Genomic DNA, 16,104 nt, shown 5'->3' on the forward strand with positions numbered 1-16,104 from the left:
TTCCTGCCTCTTTCCCATCAGTAAGTGTTAATGGGGAAATGAGGCACTCAATGTGCTGCTACCAGCAGAGTCAGCAGCTGCCACGATCATTGCTTTCTTTATGGATCAAGATTCTCACAGTGCTCTTTGTCACCACATTTCACCTGTTAAACTCAGGGTAAGATCAAACAGAGTAGAGATGTAAAAGGCTTCAGATACGAGCAAACCTAATCTTAAACTGCTACAACACTACTTCCCATCTTTGCTCATAGATTGATAATATTCATTTTCCTGTGCTGCGTTATCTTTGCTGAATAGATTTCTGGGCATATAAATGGCATTTTGGAGTGAAACTCCTGCATGTTATAAATACCCAATCCAGTCTGGTTTTTCCTTTCTGTAGAAGTATATTCTGTCCTCAACAACCTCAACCTAAAACTTCTGTTCTCAGTTTGAGACAAAATTCATGAATTAACTTGGAGAGTTAAATGAGCACTAATTCCAAAGTGCTAATGAGCACTTGCAACTCCCACTTTCTGTTCATTAGAATCAAAAGGAAGAAGTAAAAAGCAGCGAAGGAAAGTGATGGGAAAATATTGCATTCCTGGCCTGTCACTGATTTTCTCCATAAGCCAACCTCCCTTTTCCACCCGTCCAAACAAAATACCAACCTTCCATTCAACACGCCATTGGTACTGCCCATGCCTACTGCAGGCTGAGCAGGGCAGAGACCCCTGCTTATCATTTTTCAGTGCACAAAGGGTCTCAGTTTCAACCAGGGCCTCTAGGTGCTGCTGTAATACTAATAATGCTAATACTCATAATTCTGCTGGTGGCAAATTTAGCCCAACATCTTAGGCTTAAATAAGTTATATGGAGAAATGGTTATAAAGCAGTCTCCATCCTCATTTAAATTCTGCAGGTCATTTTGCATCTGCAAAACTCAGTTTATGGATTGATATGCATCTTATATATTTTATCTTGGGAATGTTTTCTCTATGAATCTCATACAAAATCTGCAGCATGACTTGTGTATAAAAAAAGCCACGGGAAAAAACCGCCTGCAGCTATACCACTCACCTCCCTCCTCCTTCACATGCACACATGCCTCACTTCTTTTTTTTTTTTCTCCTTCGTTTTATCAGTATGGTGCTAAATTACCAAGTTTGAAATTTCTTCAGCAAATAAGGGATGCATGCCAGAACATAAGTGCCCTGGGGGATTTAAGTCTTAGGGGGAAAAGCCCTTAATTTCCCAGTTTATAGGTAGCAGCACTTTCTTGAAATTGGAAAATGTTCAACTCATTTATGAAAGAAATCTGCCACAAGTATATGCTGATGTTCATAGCCATTTCATTAATAACCCATTGTGATCAAGACACATTTTTTTGGTTAGCAGAACAGGTTTATTCTGACACCTGTATCGAATACATTCCCCAGTAGAGTTTTCTGGTGAGCAAAATATGCTTGTTGTTCATTACACTGTTCCTAAAGCAGGCAAAGGGAAGTTGCAGTATGCCTTCACAGAACCTTTGCAAGAAACCCAGTGAAATACTGTCTTCCTCCCACTCCTTGATGGGAGAAGAATTAATACTCCTGAGCATTCATCTGAGTTGGTGGACATGGTGGATTTGGGTGGATGTAATAGGTTTTGGTAGACATGGTGGGCTTTGGTGGACATTGTGGGTTTTGGTAGACGTGGTGGCTCTTGGTGGGCAATATGAGCTTTGGTGGATGTTGTGTATTTCGGTGGATGTGATGGGTTTTGGTGGACATGGTGAGTCCTGGAAGACATTGTAGGTTTTGGTAGGCGTGATGGTCTTTTTGCCATTCCTTGTCCCTCTCTGCAGCTTCACCCAAGCTCTTTTGTGCAAACCAGGTTGCTCTTGGAACAAGAGTTTTCAGAACCAACCCTGCTCCTTTACCCATGTGTGACTAATTTATGTGGAGCAGCACTTCACTATGCACTGAGCCCAGCTGCCGTGCATGTTCATGGCTGGTTAAGCATTTACCAGTCACGCGTTTGCTTGGGACCTGCTTTCCACTTTGGGGCAGGTACCTGCACACAGCTGGGAAGCTGGGCTGTGGAAACAACACCCGTGCTCCAAGTGCTCTGTGTCTCAGTGCTAGGGAGTGTGCCTGCAGAGGATAAGGATCAAACTTGCAAGCATGTCCATTGGCCAGATCACTTCACGTTCCTGAATTCCAGCCCTTGGACTTATCTACAAGCATGACTTGAATTGTTGTGGGGATATCAACCTATTTATAGTTTCATAATGAGCTTGTAATAAAACGTTCTCCACCTCCTGTCCTCATACAAATGATATCTAATGCCTCAGCAGTGCTGGTCCCTTGTGGGGCTCCTCTCCTTGTGCAATAAGAGGGGGTGAACCAGCTGCTAGAGCCCTGCTGGGAAGGGACTATGTGCCCCTGTCCTCCACACTGCACTGCTCCCAGGGATGATGAGTTAATTCAGCCAGAACGATGGTAGCTCATCAAGTTTTGTGGTTTATCTGAAAATCGAATTCCAGTAATTTCCAATGCCAGCTGACTTAATGCCCCTTTAGTGCAGGTTTTAGACAACTCCAGTCGATTGTCACAATGGGTTTAATGCAAAATGTAGGTGGGATGAAACTATTGACACCTCCTGTAGCAGGTTTTTGTGCCCCACTGAAGTGCACGTGTGTTACTGTGTGTGCAGTGTGCATCCTGCTGCTTGTGAGCAGTGCTAGAAGCATTCACATATGTACATTTAAAACAGCAAATGCAAACCCGAAAATTTTAAAATGAGTGTTTGGCTTTTATTGGGTGATAAATTGCTTCGTACTCTTATAAAGTCCACAGGTGTTTATGTCCACTCTTGTACGCCTAGTTAAAACCTTGGCTACAATAGGAATGCTTTGAAAATAGCCACTCATTCCTAAAATTGATTACTAAAGTAGAATTACATGCTATGCATCACATTAATCTTTGTAGTGTAAAGTTCTGCTTATTAACCCTTCCGATCCCCTTCAGCCTGGTGTTTCCCTTGCTCTGTTGGTTCCTTTCCCAGTCTCCATCCTGTGACTCTGGGATAATGTAGGGACCCACACCTGCTGTGTGCACCCTTCCCATCCAGTGCTGAGCTATGGGACTGTGTGGCAAATGGAAAGGACTGAAAATTAAAAATTTGGAGGAAATGAAGTGTTAATGGACTCCCATTGAATTCTTATCCTCCAGAATTTTCTTTCAAAAATAGGAGAAAGGCAAAGGGCCACAAAACGCACAGCTCCTGGGTGGATGGGAGGCCGTCCCTCACATTAAGCAGCCATGCATTCAATTGCTCTGTGTCCAGTAGGTTTGTAACTGAAGCAATGAACGTTGCAATTGCAAACAGCAATAGTCTCTGGCACCCTGTGACAGAGCATGTTCATTGGCAGGGGAAGCAGTGGGAAGACTGAGAGGAGAAAAACTGGGAGCTTTGGGCCCTTTTGGGGCCCAAAAGGATCCAGACTCAAACCCCACCAGTGTGCCTCAGAGCATGCAAAAAAACCCTTCTCATCCACCAGCCCCTGTTCAGGAAATTTCCCCTCATCCATCAGCTATGACTGCACTGGTACCTGATGGGTGACCCCAGCATGATGGGATGGAGGTATGGTGATAGCTCCACACACACCTGGAGCCCACACTGCCTGCCCACAGGGTGCTGTGCGTGCTGGCACTGACATATACTTAAATATATATATTTATCCCGGCTATAAAATGCTACATTGGGTGCAGCAGGAGGACAGGGGGCTCAGACACAGTGCTGTGGGGCATGGCTGGGGGCTGTGGCAGCGTGCTGTCCTTTCTGAACACAGCCCCATTGCAGCAGCAGAAATCCTGCAAATTTTTGCCACCCATGCATACACCACACTCTCTTCTATTCTTTTTGCAGGGATGTGTTGGTTTTCTTTCTTTCTTTTTTTTTTTTTTTTTTTTTTTTTCCCAAAAGCAATTGGTATTTTTGAGGTGTGTGCGTGGTTATGCATTCCCAACTGCCTGGCATAAGGAAGGGAATCCCAGCTGGATGCCCCCGCATGTCCCCCCACCACAGCACACCATTCCTGGGGACACGGGGAAGGGGGTGTCAGAACTGCCCTCCCCACGTCCCACCATCAGCCAGGGGGAGGAAACCCACCCTGCAGCAGCGCCGGCAAAGCCAGCCTGACCTGAGCAAATGAAAATAATCAAAAGTAATTAGAAGCGTGCTGGACTGCTCCTCGGAGATCTATGCGAGAGAATAAACATGCCGGAGCCCTCCGAGCCACTGCAAAGGCCCATGTCTGAGCTGTTAGGTGCCCTGACCTTGTCCACATAAAGACGTGATTTATGAAGTGCAGGGCACAGCAGCAGGGCTTCTGTCTTCTCCAGAAGAACCAAATTACTGAGGTGGAGATTAACATGCTTTCAGTTGGGCCCATTTCCAGACCAAGGGAAATTTTTTATTTACATTTTTTTTTTTTTTACCTTTAATTTCCTCCTCCTCTCCCTCTCCTTTGCTTGAAAACTGCCTCTGGCCTGGCGGGAGGGCAGGGGTTGGGGCACAGAGGGCCAGGCCGAGCCCAGCTCCTCACCCCAGACACACAGCACTGCTGCTGGCTCTGCTCGCCTCGACTTTTTCTTCCACTTAATCCTTTATTTCATTTTGAAGTCACTATCCGCGGGTGGGATTTGCTTCAGCACTGCTCTCCTGGGTCCATCCCGCAGCGGCAGGGATACTGCAGGGCTGCTGCACACAGTGCTGTGCTTCGCCCCCTCCCCAGGCCCGTAGGCGCTCAGCAAAGCATTCAGCAGGATGCTCGGTGTTGTGTTTAGTCACCTTGAGAAATATAACTTTAAACCCCACTTAAAAATGCGGTTATGAAGCGGCCCGGTCTATAAATGTAAGGATAATATTAAGCCTAATGCGAACATTTATGGTGCTTTGAAAAATCACCAGCGACTTGTCTGAGTTTTCGCCATTGTCCTCGGCGGTGTCGGGCCACAGGAAGCCCATTAAAGGCGGACAGTGCCGTTATTTCATCTGGCTGTGGCTGAGCTGCTTTGCTGTGCTTTAATGATGTGCTGGAATGCACGATGCCCATAGGGTCTCCATTATGAGAACTTCTACTTCTGGGACGACCATGAAGTTAAAGGCTTAAAAGAGGCATCAGCTTACAGCCCGGTGGGAATCGCTAGCAGACCGAGCACTAACTCCTCGCTGCCTCCACTAATAGAGCGGCTGATTTTAAATAAACAATCGCCAAAGGGACCCTATGGAAATAGCTGGGCCTCTGGAAGCGCCTACCGAGCCCTCCGCCGGGAGGGAGAAAAGGCCACAGCCGTCTTCCAAAGGAGAGAAGGAAAACACAGTACGTGTGTGAGCGCGGAGCGGCCGTGAGCCCTCCGAGAGTGCCCCTTCCTCCTCCTCCTCCCGGGGAGGGGTACGACCGAGCCCCAGGGAGCGCTGAGAGAAAACTCCCCAAAAGTGACTTTTCACCCTCAAACGGAGAGAGGGGCTCAGCAGCGCCCGCTCCGCTCCGTCCCCGCTCCGTCCCCGCTCGGTGCCGTGTCCCGGCGGCGCGCCCCACCTAGCGGCCGCGCTCGGGCGGCTCCCGGTGCCGGTACCGGAGGCCCTTTTGTTTATCCAGCGGCGTTTCCTCCTTTTGTGGCACGGCGTACAGCGGTGTGTGTGTGTGTATGTGTGTGTGTGTATTCGGGGGGGGGGGGGGGGGGGAGTGCATAGGGGGGAGCTCCGGCTCCTATCGAGGCCTCTGATCAGGCCTATGGGCTCGAGCAATCAGTTTCCCAGATTACTTGTATTTAATACACAATGCATCATAAAACAAATCCCTCATCCTGACAGGAAGAAAATAGAACAGCTCATAGCTCGAGCCGGTCCAATTTATGGCTAAATTAAAAAAAAAAAAAAAAAAGAGGAAAAAAATCCGAGCGGCTCCACCAATGCACGGCACGGGGGTTGAGGAACCCGGCGGCGCTGCGCCCTGGGAATCTCCCCCAGGTTCCCCGAGGGTTTTGTTCCCGTCCCACCGCCCGGCCCCAACGCGGGGCTCCGGCCCCGGCCCGCTCCCACCCGGCCCGGAACAATGGCCATTATCTGAAATAACAGTTCAATGTCACAGATAACAGGCCGCTGAGACGAATTAATCATCATCTCATGTCAGCCGCTTTCTCGCCCTCCCCTTGCCCCCCGGGAAAGAAAAATCGACTTTTGGGCTGAGAAATATATTTGCACTGAAAAAAAAAAAAAGAAAAGAAAAAAAAGAAAAAAAAAAGAAAAAAAAAAAGCTGGTGGCACTTGGGGAAAGCGCAGTAAAAGATCCAGTTCTGCCTTCTTTTTATATACATATATATATATATATTTCTGCCCTCTTCCCTAAAATACCCGAAGCACACCGCAGTCAGTCGGGAGGTGCCCAACGCTGCGGGACGGGGTCGGCTCCGGCCGGGGGGGTCCTGGGGCAGCGCGGAGCCCCCGCGGGGCGGTGGGAGCGGGACCGGGGCGGGCGCTGCTCCGGCGGCAAAGAGAGCCCAACCTCCGCCGGCTCCATTCACGGCATTCGTTACCGAATAAATAAAGAAGAGCTCCTTTAGGAAACGGGAAATTCGCCGAGCAGAGGGAAAAAGAAGGGGGTGGAGGTGTTAGGGGGGGGGGGAGAGGGGGGAATGGGAGAAAGGGAAAAAAAAAAAACAAGAAAAAAAGGCAAAAAAAGGCAAAAGAAAAAAAAAAAGTTGCGTTTCGTTAGAAACTCGCATTGCTAATCGCAGTGCCGGTGATGACGGTAGGAACGAGCAGCCGCGGCGGAGCGCCGGGAGAAGCCGTCGGGGGAGCGCGGCTCCGCCGCCACGGGGCGCGGGGGGAGAAGGAATCGCGGCGGGGGCCCGGCACGGCGCGGCGGCCCCGCGATGCGGGGGGGGGATCGGCTCCGGTTCGCTCCTCCGCGACCTGGCGGTGACCCCCGGCCGCGGGGCCGCTGTCGCTTTAAGCGAGCCGGGAGCGCCCGGGGCGACGGGGCGGGGGGGGCACCGACCGGGGGTGGCGGCGGAGAAGCGGCGGGGCGGGGGGGGCGGCCGGCGCTGCCCCGCTTTTAAAGAGACAGTGTCGGCGCGGGGAGCGGCGGCCGGCGGGACCCGACGGGGTGGGCGGGGAGGGGGGGCGGGCAGGGCCGGGCGCTGCCCGGGGGTGCGGCGGGGCCGGAGAGCCGCGGGCAGCGGCGGGGTGGGGTGGGGAGGGGAGAGCCGCCCGCCCGCCCGCGCACACTTTTCTGCCATCCCCGGCGGAGAAGTGAAAGAAGTTTGTTTTCTTGTGCGGCGCGCGGGGCTGCGTTATTTTTGTTGTTTGTTTTGGTTTGTTTTTTTTTTTCTTTACTATTATTTCTTTTTCTCGTTCAAGAGGGCTTTTCGGTGGTGGTTTGTTTTTTTTATTATCATTTTTTTATTCCCCCCCCACCCCCCCTTTTCTCCCGATAACTTTCTTTGCGCGCACACACACACACGCGCGCGCTGAGCCAGCCGATAAGACCAGGAGGGGCCGAAAGGGGAAGGTGATGGCGAGCCGGCAGCAGCCCGCCGAGCCCCTCCGCCGCTGAGCCCCCCGGGCCCCCCCGACCCCCGCCCCATGGTGGAGCGCACCCCGACGGCCGCGGCCTCCGCCCGCGTTTGACGCCGCGATGTTGCTCCCCGCCGCCTGAAGGATCTTTTTCCCTCCTCCCCCTCCCTGCCCCCGCAGGCTCCCGGCGACACAAGGTAAGAGCGGGCAGCGCGGCTCCCCCGGGCCCCGCGGGACGGGCCGCCGTGCCCCGGCCCCGTTGCCCTCCGAGAAGCCCCCCCCACCCCCCCCTCGGGGGGCACAGCGGGGTTTGCTCGGGAAGGGAAAATCAAATATAACCTCCCCCTCCCCCCCTAAAATAAAATAAGTAGAGAGAGGGGTCCGGGGCCGTCCGGACGTTCCGCGGGGATGAGGCTCGCCCACGGGTTGTGAGGTGCTGAGGGGCTCGGGGGGGGCTCTTCTTGGATCGGGATTGTGTTTGCTGTGGTTCGGTTTTCACTTTTTTGGAAAAATGGATGCGATGGGGGCTGGGGGGGGAGCGCAGGAGAGGAGGGAAGCGGCCGCGCTGCGAACGGCCCCGCGTGGGGCTGCGGAGACACAGACGGACACGCACAGACACAGACGGACACACGGCCGGGCCCGATCCCGATCCCGCCGCCCGCGGGGCCCCGCTGGGGGCCGTGACCCGGGCAGCGGCCGCCGGAGCCGCGCAGCCCCGCACCGGGCGGAGCGCTTTCCGCGGGGCTCCCCGAGTGAATGCGGGCTGCGACAGCGGCAGCCCCGCGAGGGACCGTCCGTGGCTTCTCGTGCGCTCAGCGTCACACGGTGCCGGGATCGCCGTCCGTTCAGCTCGGAGGCCGGCAGCGCGCTGCCTCTTGACGTGAACGAGAACATTTCCCGCTGGGGTAACGGCCCCCGTCTCCCTCTGCGTTTCGGTTTGCGGGAGTTTAAAGCGGTGCGGGGGGAGCAGCTCCGTGCGGGATGCAGGACAGGCCCCAGTGAGCCTGCGGCCGAGCCTGGCAGTGCTCCCGTGGACAGCACGGGTTTGTCCCACTATGAGAGTGCGACATCCTCTTGTCCACAAGCAATCTCTTTATATTTGTTTATTATCTGCATAATTGGAACCGTTTATTGCCGTGTCTCGAACACTGCCATGTTTTGCACGAGTGTTTACGTTGGTTTTCATTTATTTTCTCGAGTTTGGCACGGGGAGCTCTACTATTGTGCTTCAATTAAAAGGGGGGGGGGGGGGGGGGGGGTATGATTTAAGTGCTGTTTGGGAAGCACAAGTATTAAAGTGAGATAAATAACGCCACCTCCCCCCCCCAAAGTTTGGGTTGGGGTCACAGATCCGAAAGGACTCAGTGGGAGTTGCGGGCTGCACACATTCCGAACCAAAGCAGAAAACTCCAATGAAACCACTGCCACTTCTTGTTGTAATTGCTGTTCCGTTCCCTGGCAGCTCATGTTTAATTAAAACCTTAATTTTAAACAGAAATAAATGCCGAGAAATGCCAACGCCTCTTAAGTCAGCAGAGTTTCTTAGCGATAATTAGACAACGTCTCCATTACGTGTAGACATTTGTCAAGGCATTTCTCAGCACATTTGTTGTCCTTTTATAACTATCTCTGCATTTTGACCATTCCTAATAAGTTCTCACAGGGGAGCATGTTCTTATTGCATCCCTGCATTATGACCCATGTGCTTCTCTGAAACCCTCTGATTTTTCCTTGCTTGGTGCTCCCGGACAGCGGCACAAAGGTTGACCTTTCGTCTTCTTCCTTTTAGATCTTGGATGAGTTTTGCAATGTGAAGTTCTGCATAGACGCCAGCCAACCAGATGTAGGAAACTGGCTCAAATACATCAAGTTTGCTGGATGCTACGATCAGCACAACCTTGTTGCATGTCAGATAAGTGATCAGGTATGTGGCGTTCACTTTCTGGACTTACATTTTAAGGAACTTTAAGGTGTCACAGGGAAAAAAAAAAAAAAAGCAGCAATTCACAACAGATTTTGGCCTGTTTGCTGTTATGGCAGAAGAGAAGGCACAGATGTGAAATGCAGAATAGAGTAATTTTGATTTTGGGTTGCGGACTATATGAATTTTCCTATTTTTCCTACACTTTTTAATTCATGCTCTTATTATTTTTAATCTCGTACCTGATAAAAATGGAGGCTGCTTTCTTAGGAATACAGAGCCATTATGTGCTGATTTGGGATTAGAGGCGTTTTCTGGTTCCCGTTCCACTCCAGCTGCGTTGCTATCCGAAACTGTTGCGTTAAGCAGAAACCTCCGTGTGCAATTAATGGCAAGAGTGGAGGTGAAGATGCAGAGCTGATAATCCCACCCGTACAGCTGCACGCGTGGGGCTCTGCCTTTGAATGCACACGTGCACAAATATTATCATGCCTTCCCGAACACTTTGCTAGAACGAATGCTGCTTCTGTGCTGAGCCGGGATCTCCGATGCTTTGCTGTTTCTTTTTGTTTGGCGCGCTTAAATCCACTCTTTGTTAGGCTGAAGTGTTACTTCTGCTGTGTGTTGGAGAGGCTGGGACCGGGAGGAAGGACGCAGCGACGCATTTTGTTTTCAATTACGCTGATGAGTTATTAGGTGTTCCCTCAGTGAGGCTTTGCTTTGGTCTGCGGATAACGTGCGCCGCTACGAAACGTTTCCGCGGGTGAAGTCAGGTTGAGGGAGCCGTGCTTTAAGAAAGTAAAATACACACAATAGCAAAGCACCAACCAACTGATGGGGTGTTCTTGTTGCACGTTCAAACTTCGATACCTGCAACGCAGTGTTAGGTGCCTTTAATCGGCGTTTCGTTTTTCACCGCTTAATTAACCGCATCAGGTGAACATTAAAGATTACTTTCAGCTGGCTTAATTGCCCTGACAGTATTGAAAGAAGAATCACAACCAGGCACGAAGCTTCCATTAGAAATCACTCTTTCCAATCAAATTCCTTACGTGAAGGAAATGGATGGGAGGCAGGCTGCTCCTTCAGCCCCCAGCGCGGTGCACTTCGCTCCTACACATTGCTGCTTAAAACTGCTGCCCATTAACTTCAGCAGGAGCTGTGACAGAGGATTGTTTTAATTTTCAACTTTGAAAATTCAGCCCGGAGCACACGTAGCACGGAACGACCCGGCTGGCCGAGATAGCATTTGTTTTTATATAGCAGCTGGTTTAGCTAAAGAAACCATAAAGATTATTAGTAAATGAAAAATGCATTTTGCAACTTGAAATATGCTTCATGCTGAAAAGCGGTAAATTCTCTCAACGCAGAGCATTTATGGAGCAGGGATACGAAAAGGAAACGATCCGGGCTAATTGAAACAGCAAATTCAGACGTTTCATAATGAGAGCTGGCAGAAATAGGTGAGGGCAGGGAGGGAATCACGTGAATTGGTCCGAGCGACTCACGGCGTTTGCGTCGGCAGTGGTGCTCTGCGATGGGAAATATGTGCTGGGTTGGAACAGCAGCATCTGCCCGGAGCCGCAGCCATGCACTGGTGCTGGGACGCTGTTGGAATGAGAGTTATGGTGCTTGTAACTTTCTCTTTTTTAGTGTTTACATTTCTGAGATTTGGTAATGGTGGCTGTACGGCTGCCAATAATTTCTTTCATTCACTGGAGACTTGTTATTTATTTTGCACGGTGCCGTGCCGTTCATAATTCCATATTTTTATGGCTTATTGTTGCTGAGATTTGGAAATTAAAAATGGGTCGTCGTTCAAGTAGCTCGCCGTGAGCTGCATGCTGTCAGCAGGAGATTGTTGCCCATTTGGCCCTCTGGAAACGCTGCACATTCACCCACGGAATTGTACACGTACTCCAGCGTTTTATGACCAGGACCTAAAAAGTTAATGCTAAAAATGTGCTCTCGAATCTCAAACCAAAAAAAGCCTTTCTAACAGCTCCTCCTTCTGCTTTCCTCTGGCACGAGCTCACGAGAGGTAATATAAAATATAATAGGGAGGCAAACTGGGAAATGGACGTTACATGGCCAGACGCAGCCATGTAGGAGTGACAAATGCAAGGCAGTGCATTGCGCTGTGTCGGTCTGCTCCTGTAGCTCCTAGGCAGTAAAAAAGAAAGAGAGAACAGCAAGGTAAAGCGGAGAGCATGCACAGTGCTTGCAGCTCGAGCCAGAGCATCGCAGAAGCAATGCAGCCCCAGAAATGTAGGGTGTGGGCTGAGCCGGGCTGCGGCCCACATCCCCCTGTGCCCACATCCCTGGGGCAGCACCTCGGCACCCCGCAAAGCACCCAGAGCATCCCCTCCACAGGAGCTCTCCTGCACTCCCGAGGCACAGACACTTGATCAGCAGTAATTGTTCTCCTCTAATTGCTTCAACTCATCTGTAAAATTCGCAAGCAAACATTGTGCCGTACCTGAAAAGGTACAAGATCCTGCCAGCACTCAGCCTCGCGCTGGCCGCAAGTTTATGCTACTAAATTCAAGCCTGAGTGACAGGCAGGTATGATTCCCAGACTGCTCGAGGCAGGATTTCGGTGAAGCTCAGCCCGGTGTGTAATCTGGTCGCTCTGCTAAGCTGCACCTTCTGCATTTCACAAAAAGAGTGAAAGAAAAACATTTTTTTGTTGTTTTCTCGAGCAGACTTTTTTCAGAGGCATACCACCCCGCCCCCCGACTCATGTTTGAGGTTAAGTTTCATCACTTGGGATCAGCTTTACAAAAGGCCTGGGCTCTTTCAGAGGGCTGTAGAAATGGGCTTTGCTGAGATGAACAGCTCGATAATGGTGGGATGCAGTCAAAACATGCACGCGGGATGCAACTCGTATTTCATTTGATTGGAGGTGGAGGAGGGTTTAAAAGCTGCATTTTTATTTCTCTTTTTATTTCAAACAAAGTTGATCTAGGATTTCTCTTTGCTGTCTTCCTGTTATCTCCTGTCGCACCCAATCTAACCTGATCGCGTGTAATTCAAGATGTATATGAATAATAAAATTCCACAAACAGCACGCTCTCATTTTTTCCTTTTCCCCAAAGAGTCTGCAGTGTGTGCAGAGCTGCAAAGTCTTGTCACTATTATTTGCTTGGAATGTGTTTTTTCAGCTCGAAGTCGGGAGTCAATAGCAGTTTCTGCTAACTTGGACAAGTTTCCTGCGTTATCTATCATTAAGTATCTATTAGTTCCACTTTTTATTGATTTCAGAACGATTAGCCCTGGTAGACTTTCTGGCAGTGCTGTCGTCTCTGCAGAAGCATTATTTTTAAATATACATGTTAATGAAAGTGTGGTTGAAAATACAGTAACTGTAGTAGTGATGGTGTGTCAGGGACTGTGACAAGTCCTAAGCACATTTTTAAGCTGGGATCACAGTCACCTTTAAGCTGTCATTGTTTTGTTTTGTTTTTTTATTTCTTCCTTTCTTTCCTTGCATTTATTTATTCTAGTTGTTGTTTATGTAGGGAAATGTTGGTTGCACTTTGAATTAGAACTGGTGAAATGGTTTCTGTCTTACTGCTTGCAGACCTGTGACAGTGATGTGGCCATATAACGCTGTAAAATTGCAGTGAGCTTCCAGGTCTCCTGGAAGATTCCTGTTGTTTTATCAATGGAAAGTTGCACGTGGCTCACAGTCAGCTTGCTGAGGTTTTGGTTTGCTGCGTGAGCTGAAATAGGAGGTTTCTTGTTGGTTTGTTTTTATGTGTGCTCTTTTCCTATATACTTGAGTATATGCCCCTGCAGTGGGAGAAATAACAGTAGAGTAACGCTCTTAACAATGTGCACAGTGTCAGTGATACAATCGGAGGTGAGTGAACCTACTGCTGTAGGTTGCACCAGATCCGATCACATCTTACAAGTTTTACAAACTTTTGCAATCTGCAGGCACAGCCTCATGTTTCAGGTTTTACTGCCTCTGCCCCCCCGGCACGGCGTGCAGCTCCCAGGCAGAGAAACACGGAGGCTCCTCCAGCAGCCCCAGACGCACAGCCACCTGCAAAAGTTGTGTGTTTAACGAATAGTTTTGAGGCTTTGTTGTCAGAGAGTGAAATTAAGGTTTTGGCTGTTATGGGTCAGGAGGGCATGTGTGCACTGAGCTCATGCGGGGCCCTATTCTGTCATTATTCCTCCTACGAGTTATTAGTTTATTAAGCAAATAAAGCTTAATCCAGCTCCCACTGAAAACCTGTTTCCAGTGGAGCGAGGTCGTGCTAGCATGGGGCTGGTGGAACCAGGAGCTCATCAGCTGCGGTTTTCCATTTGTGGCAATTAGAGGTGATGCTGTGCTGAGCCTCCTGCCCAGTGCCTGTGTTGTTGCAGCCCAGTGCTGCCAGCATCCTGCTCGAGCTTCGGCCTGTCCTGACGTGACCTGCAAGGAGCTGCTCAGCACCAAACCGGCAGCTAATTGTCGCCTCTCTGCAAGGCGATAAGCTCTTCATTGACGATTAATAAAAGCAGAAGGGCGTGCTGTCTGCAAGCAGGGATGCCGTTTGGTGATGAGAGCTGTCAAGTCCCACTTGCACGGCAGGGTTTGGAGGTTTGTAGATGCTCGCAGAGACAGTGGGGTGGCTGCTACTGAGTGGTGTTCAGGAGTGGCTGTGGGATGTTGGAGGGCTGTGCCCTCTCTGCAGAGCTGTGCGGGCCCGGGTGCAGGCGGCCATCAGGGGGGTAAGTGGGGTCGTGCCGGTGTCTGCAGGAGCTGTGGGATCAATCCAGTGTCTGGATGTGGCAGTCCTTAATTCAGACCCTGGTCTAATATGCACCAGAAACCTGCCATGGAGGAAGGCATGAGCATCACTGGGAGGGGATGCAGAGCAGGATGTCCCGTGCTGGGATTGCCTGGAGTTCAACAGACATGGACACTCCATATGCCATTTCAGGAGAACATGCTGAAGCAGGGCTCAGCTCTCCCAGTACAGCCCTCCAGCCTCAGCAGTTCTTCACCACAGACCAAGAGTTGACTTTTCGCCATTTGGACCTTTCTCCTCAGCTTTCCTCCATCAATTCCAGAGCCAGTTCTCCGCTCATCCTCCCACTTCCCAGTGACACATACACACGGCAGCTCACAGACAGGGGCAGAAATGCTCCTTTTTCCCCTCGCAGTGGCTGTGGCTGTGGGGAAGGCCGGGCCCTGCCGACACGGCCTCTGCCCCGCGGGGCGCTTCAAAGCACGCAGCCCCGGGCCCCGTTCACAGGGAGCGCCTTTTTGCTATTATTTCAATTATTACAACTTCCTGCAGGGGTGGAAGGTCGTTCATAATTCACGCCTCTGTCATCTTTACACATGCCAAATGCAGTCTATTAAGCATAAATAAAATTTCAAGTGCCTGACCGGGAAAAGTAAACTGGGATTCATAACAATGAGGCCTTATTCATCCATTTAAAAGTAAATTGCGCGTGTTCCATTCTTCCCCTCCCCTTCCCCCCTCATGGGCAGCAGTTTGGGAGCTTTCCCTCCTGCTCAGTAGCACACACAGAGGGCAGACACACAAGGCCTTCCTGGCCGCTGCCTCCTTAGACCCCTCAACTCAGAAAGTGCTTCCAGACCTGGATCCGATGCTATATAAACTGCAGTCACACACCACTGATCCCAGGGCATGTGAAAAGCGCGTCTGGACTTGGCCTTTTTTTTTTCTTTTGGTTACATTTCTCCCTTGCATTTCACAGGGCAGGCCGGTGCCTTCTCACAGAGGGTAGTTCCTGTGAGGTTTTAGGTGGAAAGAGTAAAAAAAAAGCCTTAAACAATAAGGACGTGTTGAAATCCGGTTATACTTACCTGCAGGATCATTTTTTTCTAATGTTCAGTATGTTTCATTTCAGTGGAAAGCAATTGGATATATAAACTCTTAGAGCAGGTGGGTTTTTTGTATGCACAGAGCTTTACTATTTTTAGTAATCGTTATAGTTGTTTTTTTAATAATAAGAATGTCAGAATGCCAGAGCTGGAAATCTGAGACTCAGACCTTGTTTTAGTGGGCCTTAGTTTTGAGGTGCCAAATAAAACACATCACTCATCCTCATCAAAGGAGTTTTTCTGGGTGCCCCTCCGTCTCTCTCCCCACAGAGGCTGGCCAGGCAGTTTCTGATCAGTTGCTTCATCATCTCTGGTATTTCAGTATTTTTGAGTACCAATACAGCCGGGCTGGACAGCTGGCTCCAGAGTTTGCACCCTGTTGAGTGATTTGTCCCATGGCTTCAGGGAAGATGCTGCATCACACCAGGACTTTGCAGCTGGATGAGATGCAGTGCAGCACAGTGCAGCACAGTGCTGCACAGAGAAGACCCTCCTTGTGTGCCTCCTGGTCCATGTGTCCTTACTTTGCAACCAGAGGTGAAAAGATCAGTCAGAGTGTACTGGATGGGATAGCGTGAGCACTGGAGGAAAAATACTGGGGAAAGTCACTCTGGTTTCTCTTAATGACTTTGTATAGATGTGCTTCTGACCTCAGAAAAACAGGTGTTGCTTGAAGCACATGTTCTCTGCAGCATTGGCATCAACAAGGAGCTGCAGGACCGTGAGTGTGAGCACCACCTGTGTGTCCTCTTGTGTGTGCCCCCAAAGAACATTAATTAGACAC

At 50.2% G+C, this 16,104-nt stretch overlaps 1 protein-coding gene across 19 annotated transcripts in view; it reads left to right on the plus strand.

Moving 5' to 3' along the window:
- Positions 1-16,104, plus strand: part of MECOM (MDS1 and EVI1 complex locus) — a 322,351-nt gene that overhangs the window by 269,511 nt on the left and 36,736 nt on the right. For 15 of the 19 annotated variants that reach the window (XM_040706082.2, XM_025153589.3, XM_040706084.2 and 12 more), the window contains one exon: positions 9,338-9,472. In XM_040706082.2, the coding sequence (XP_040562016.1) occupies positions 9,338-9,472 (135 nt within the window). Of the gene's footprint in view, positions 1-7,254; positions 7,982-8,238; positions 8,985-9,337; positions 9,473-16,104 lie in introns of those variants that run through there. The other 4 variants (XM_040706089.2, XM_015291753.4, XM_046898797.1 and 1 more) reach the window with 4 other exon arrangements.

This window comes from Gallus gallus, chromosome 9 (assembly GCF_016699485.2).
Source record: "Gallus gallus isolate bGalGal1 chromosome 9, bGalGal1.mat.broiler.GRCg7b, whole genome shotgun sequence".
NCBI classification, from domain to species: Eukaryota; Metazoa; Chordata; class Aves; order Galliformes; family Phasianidae; genus Gallus; species Gallus gallus.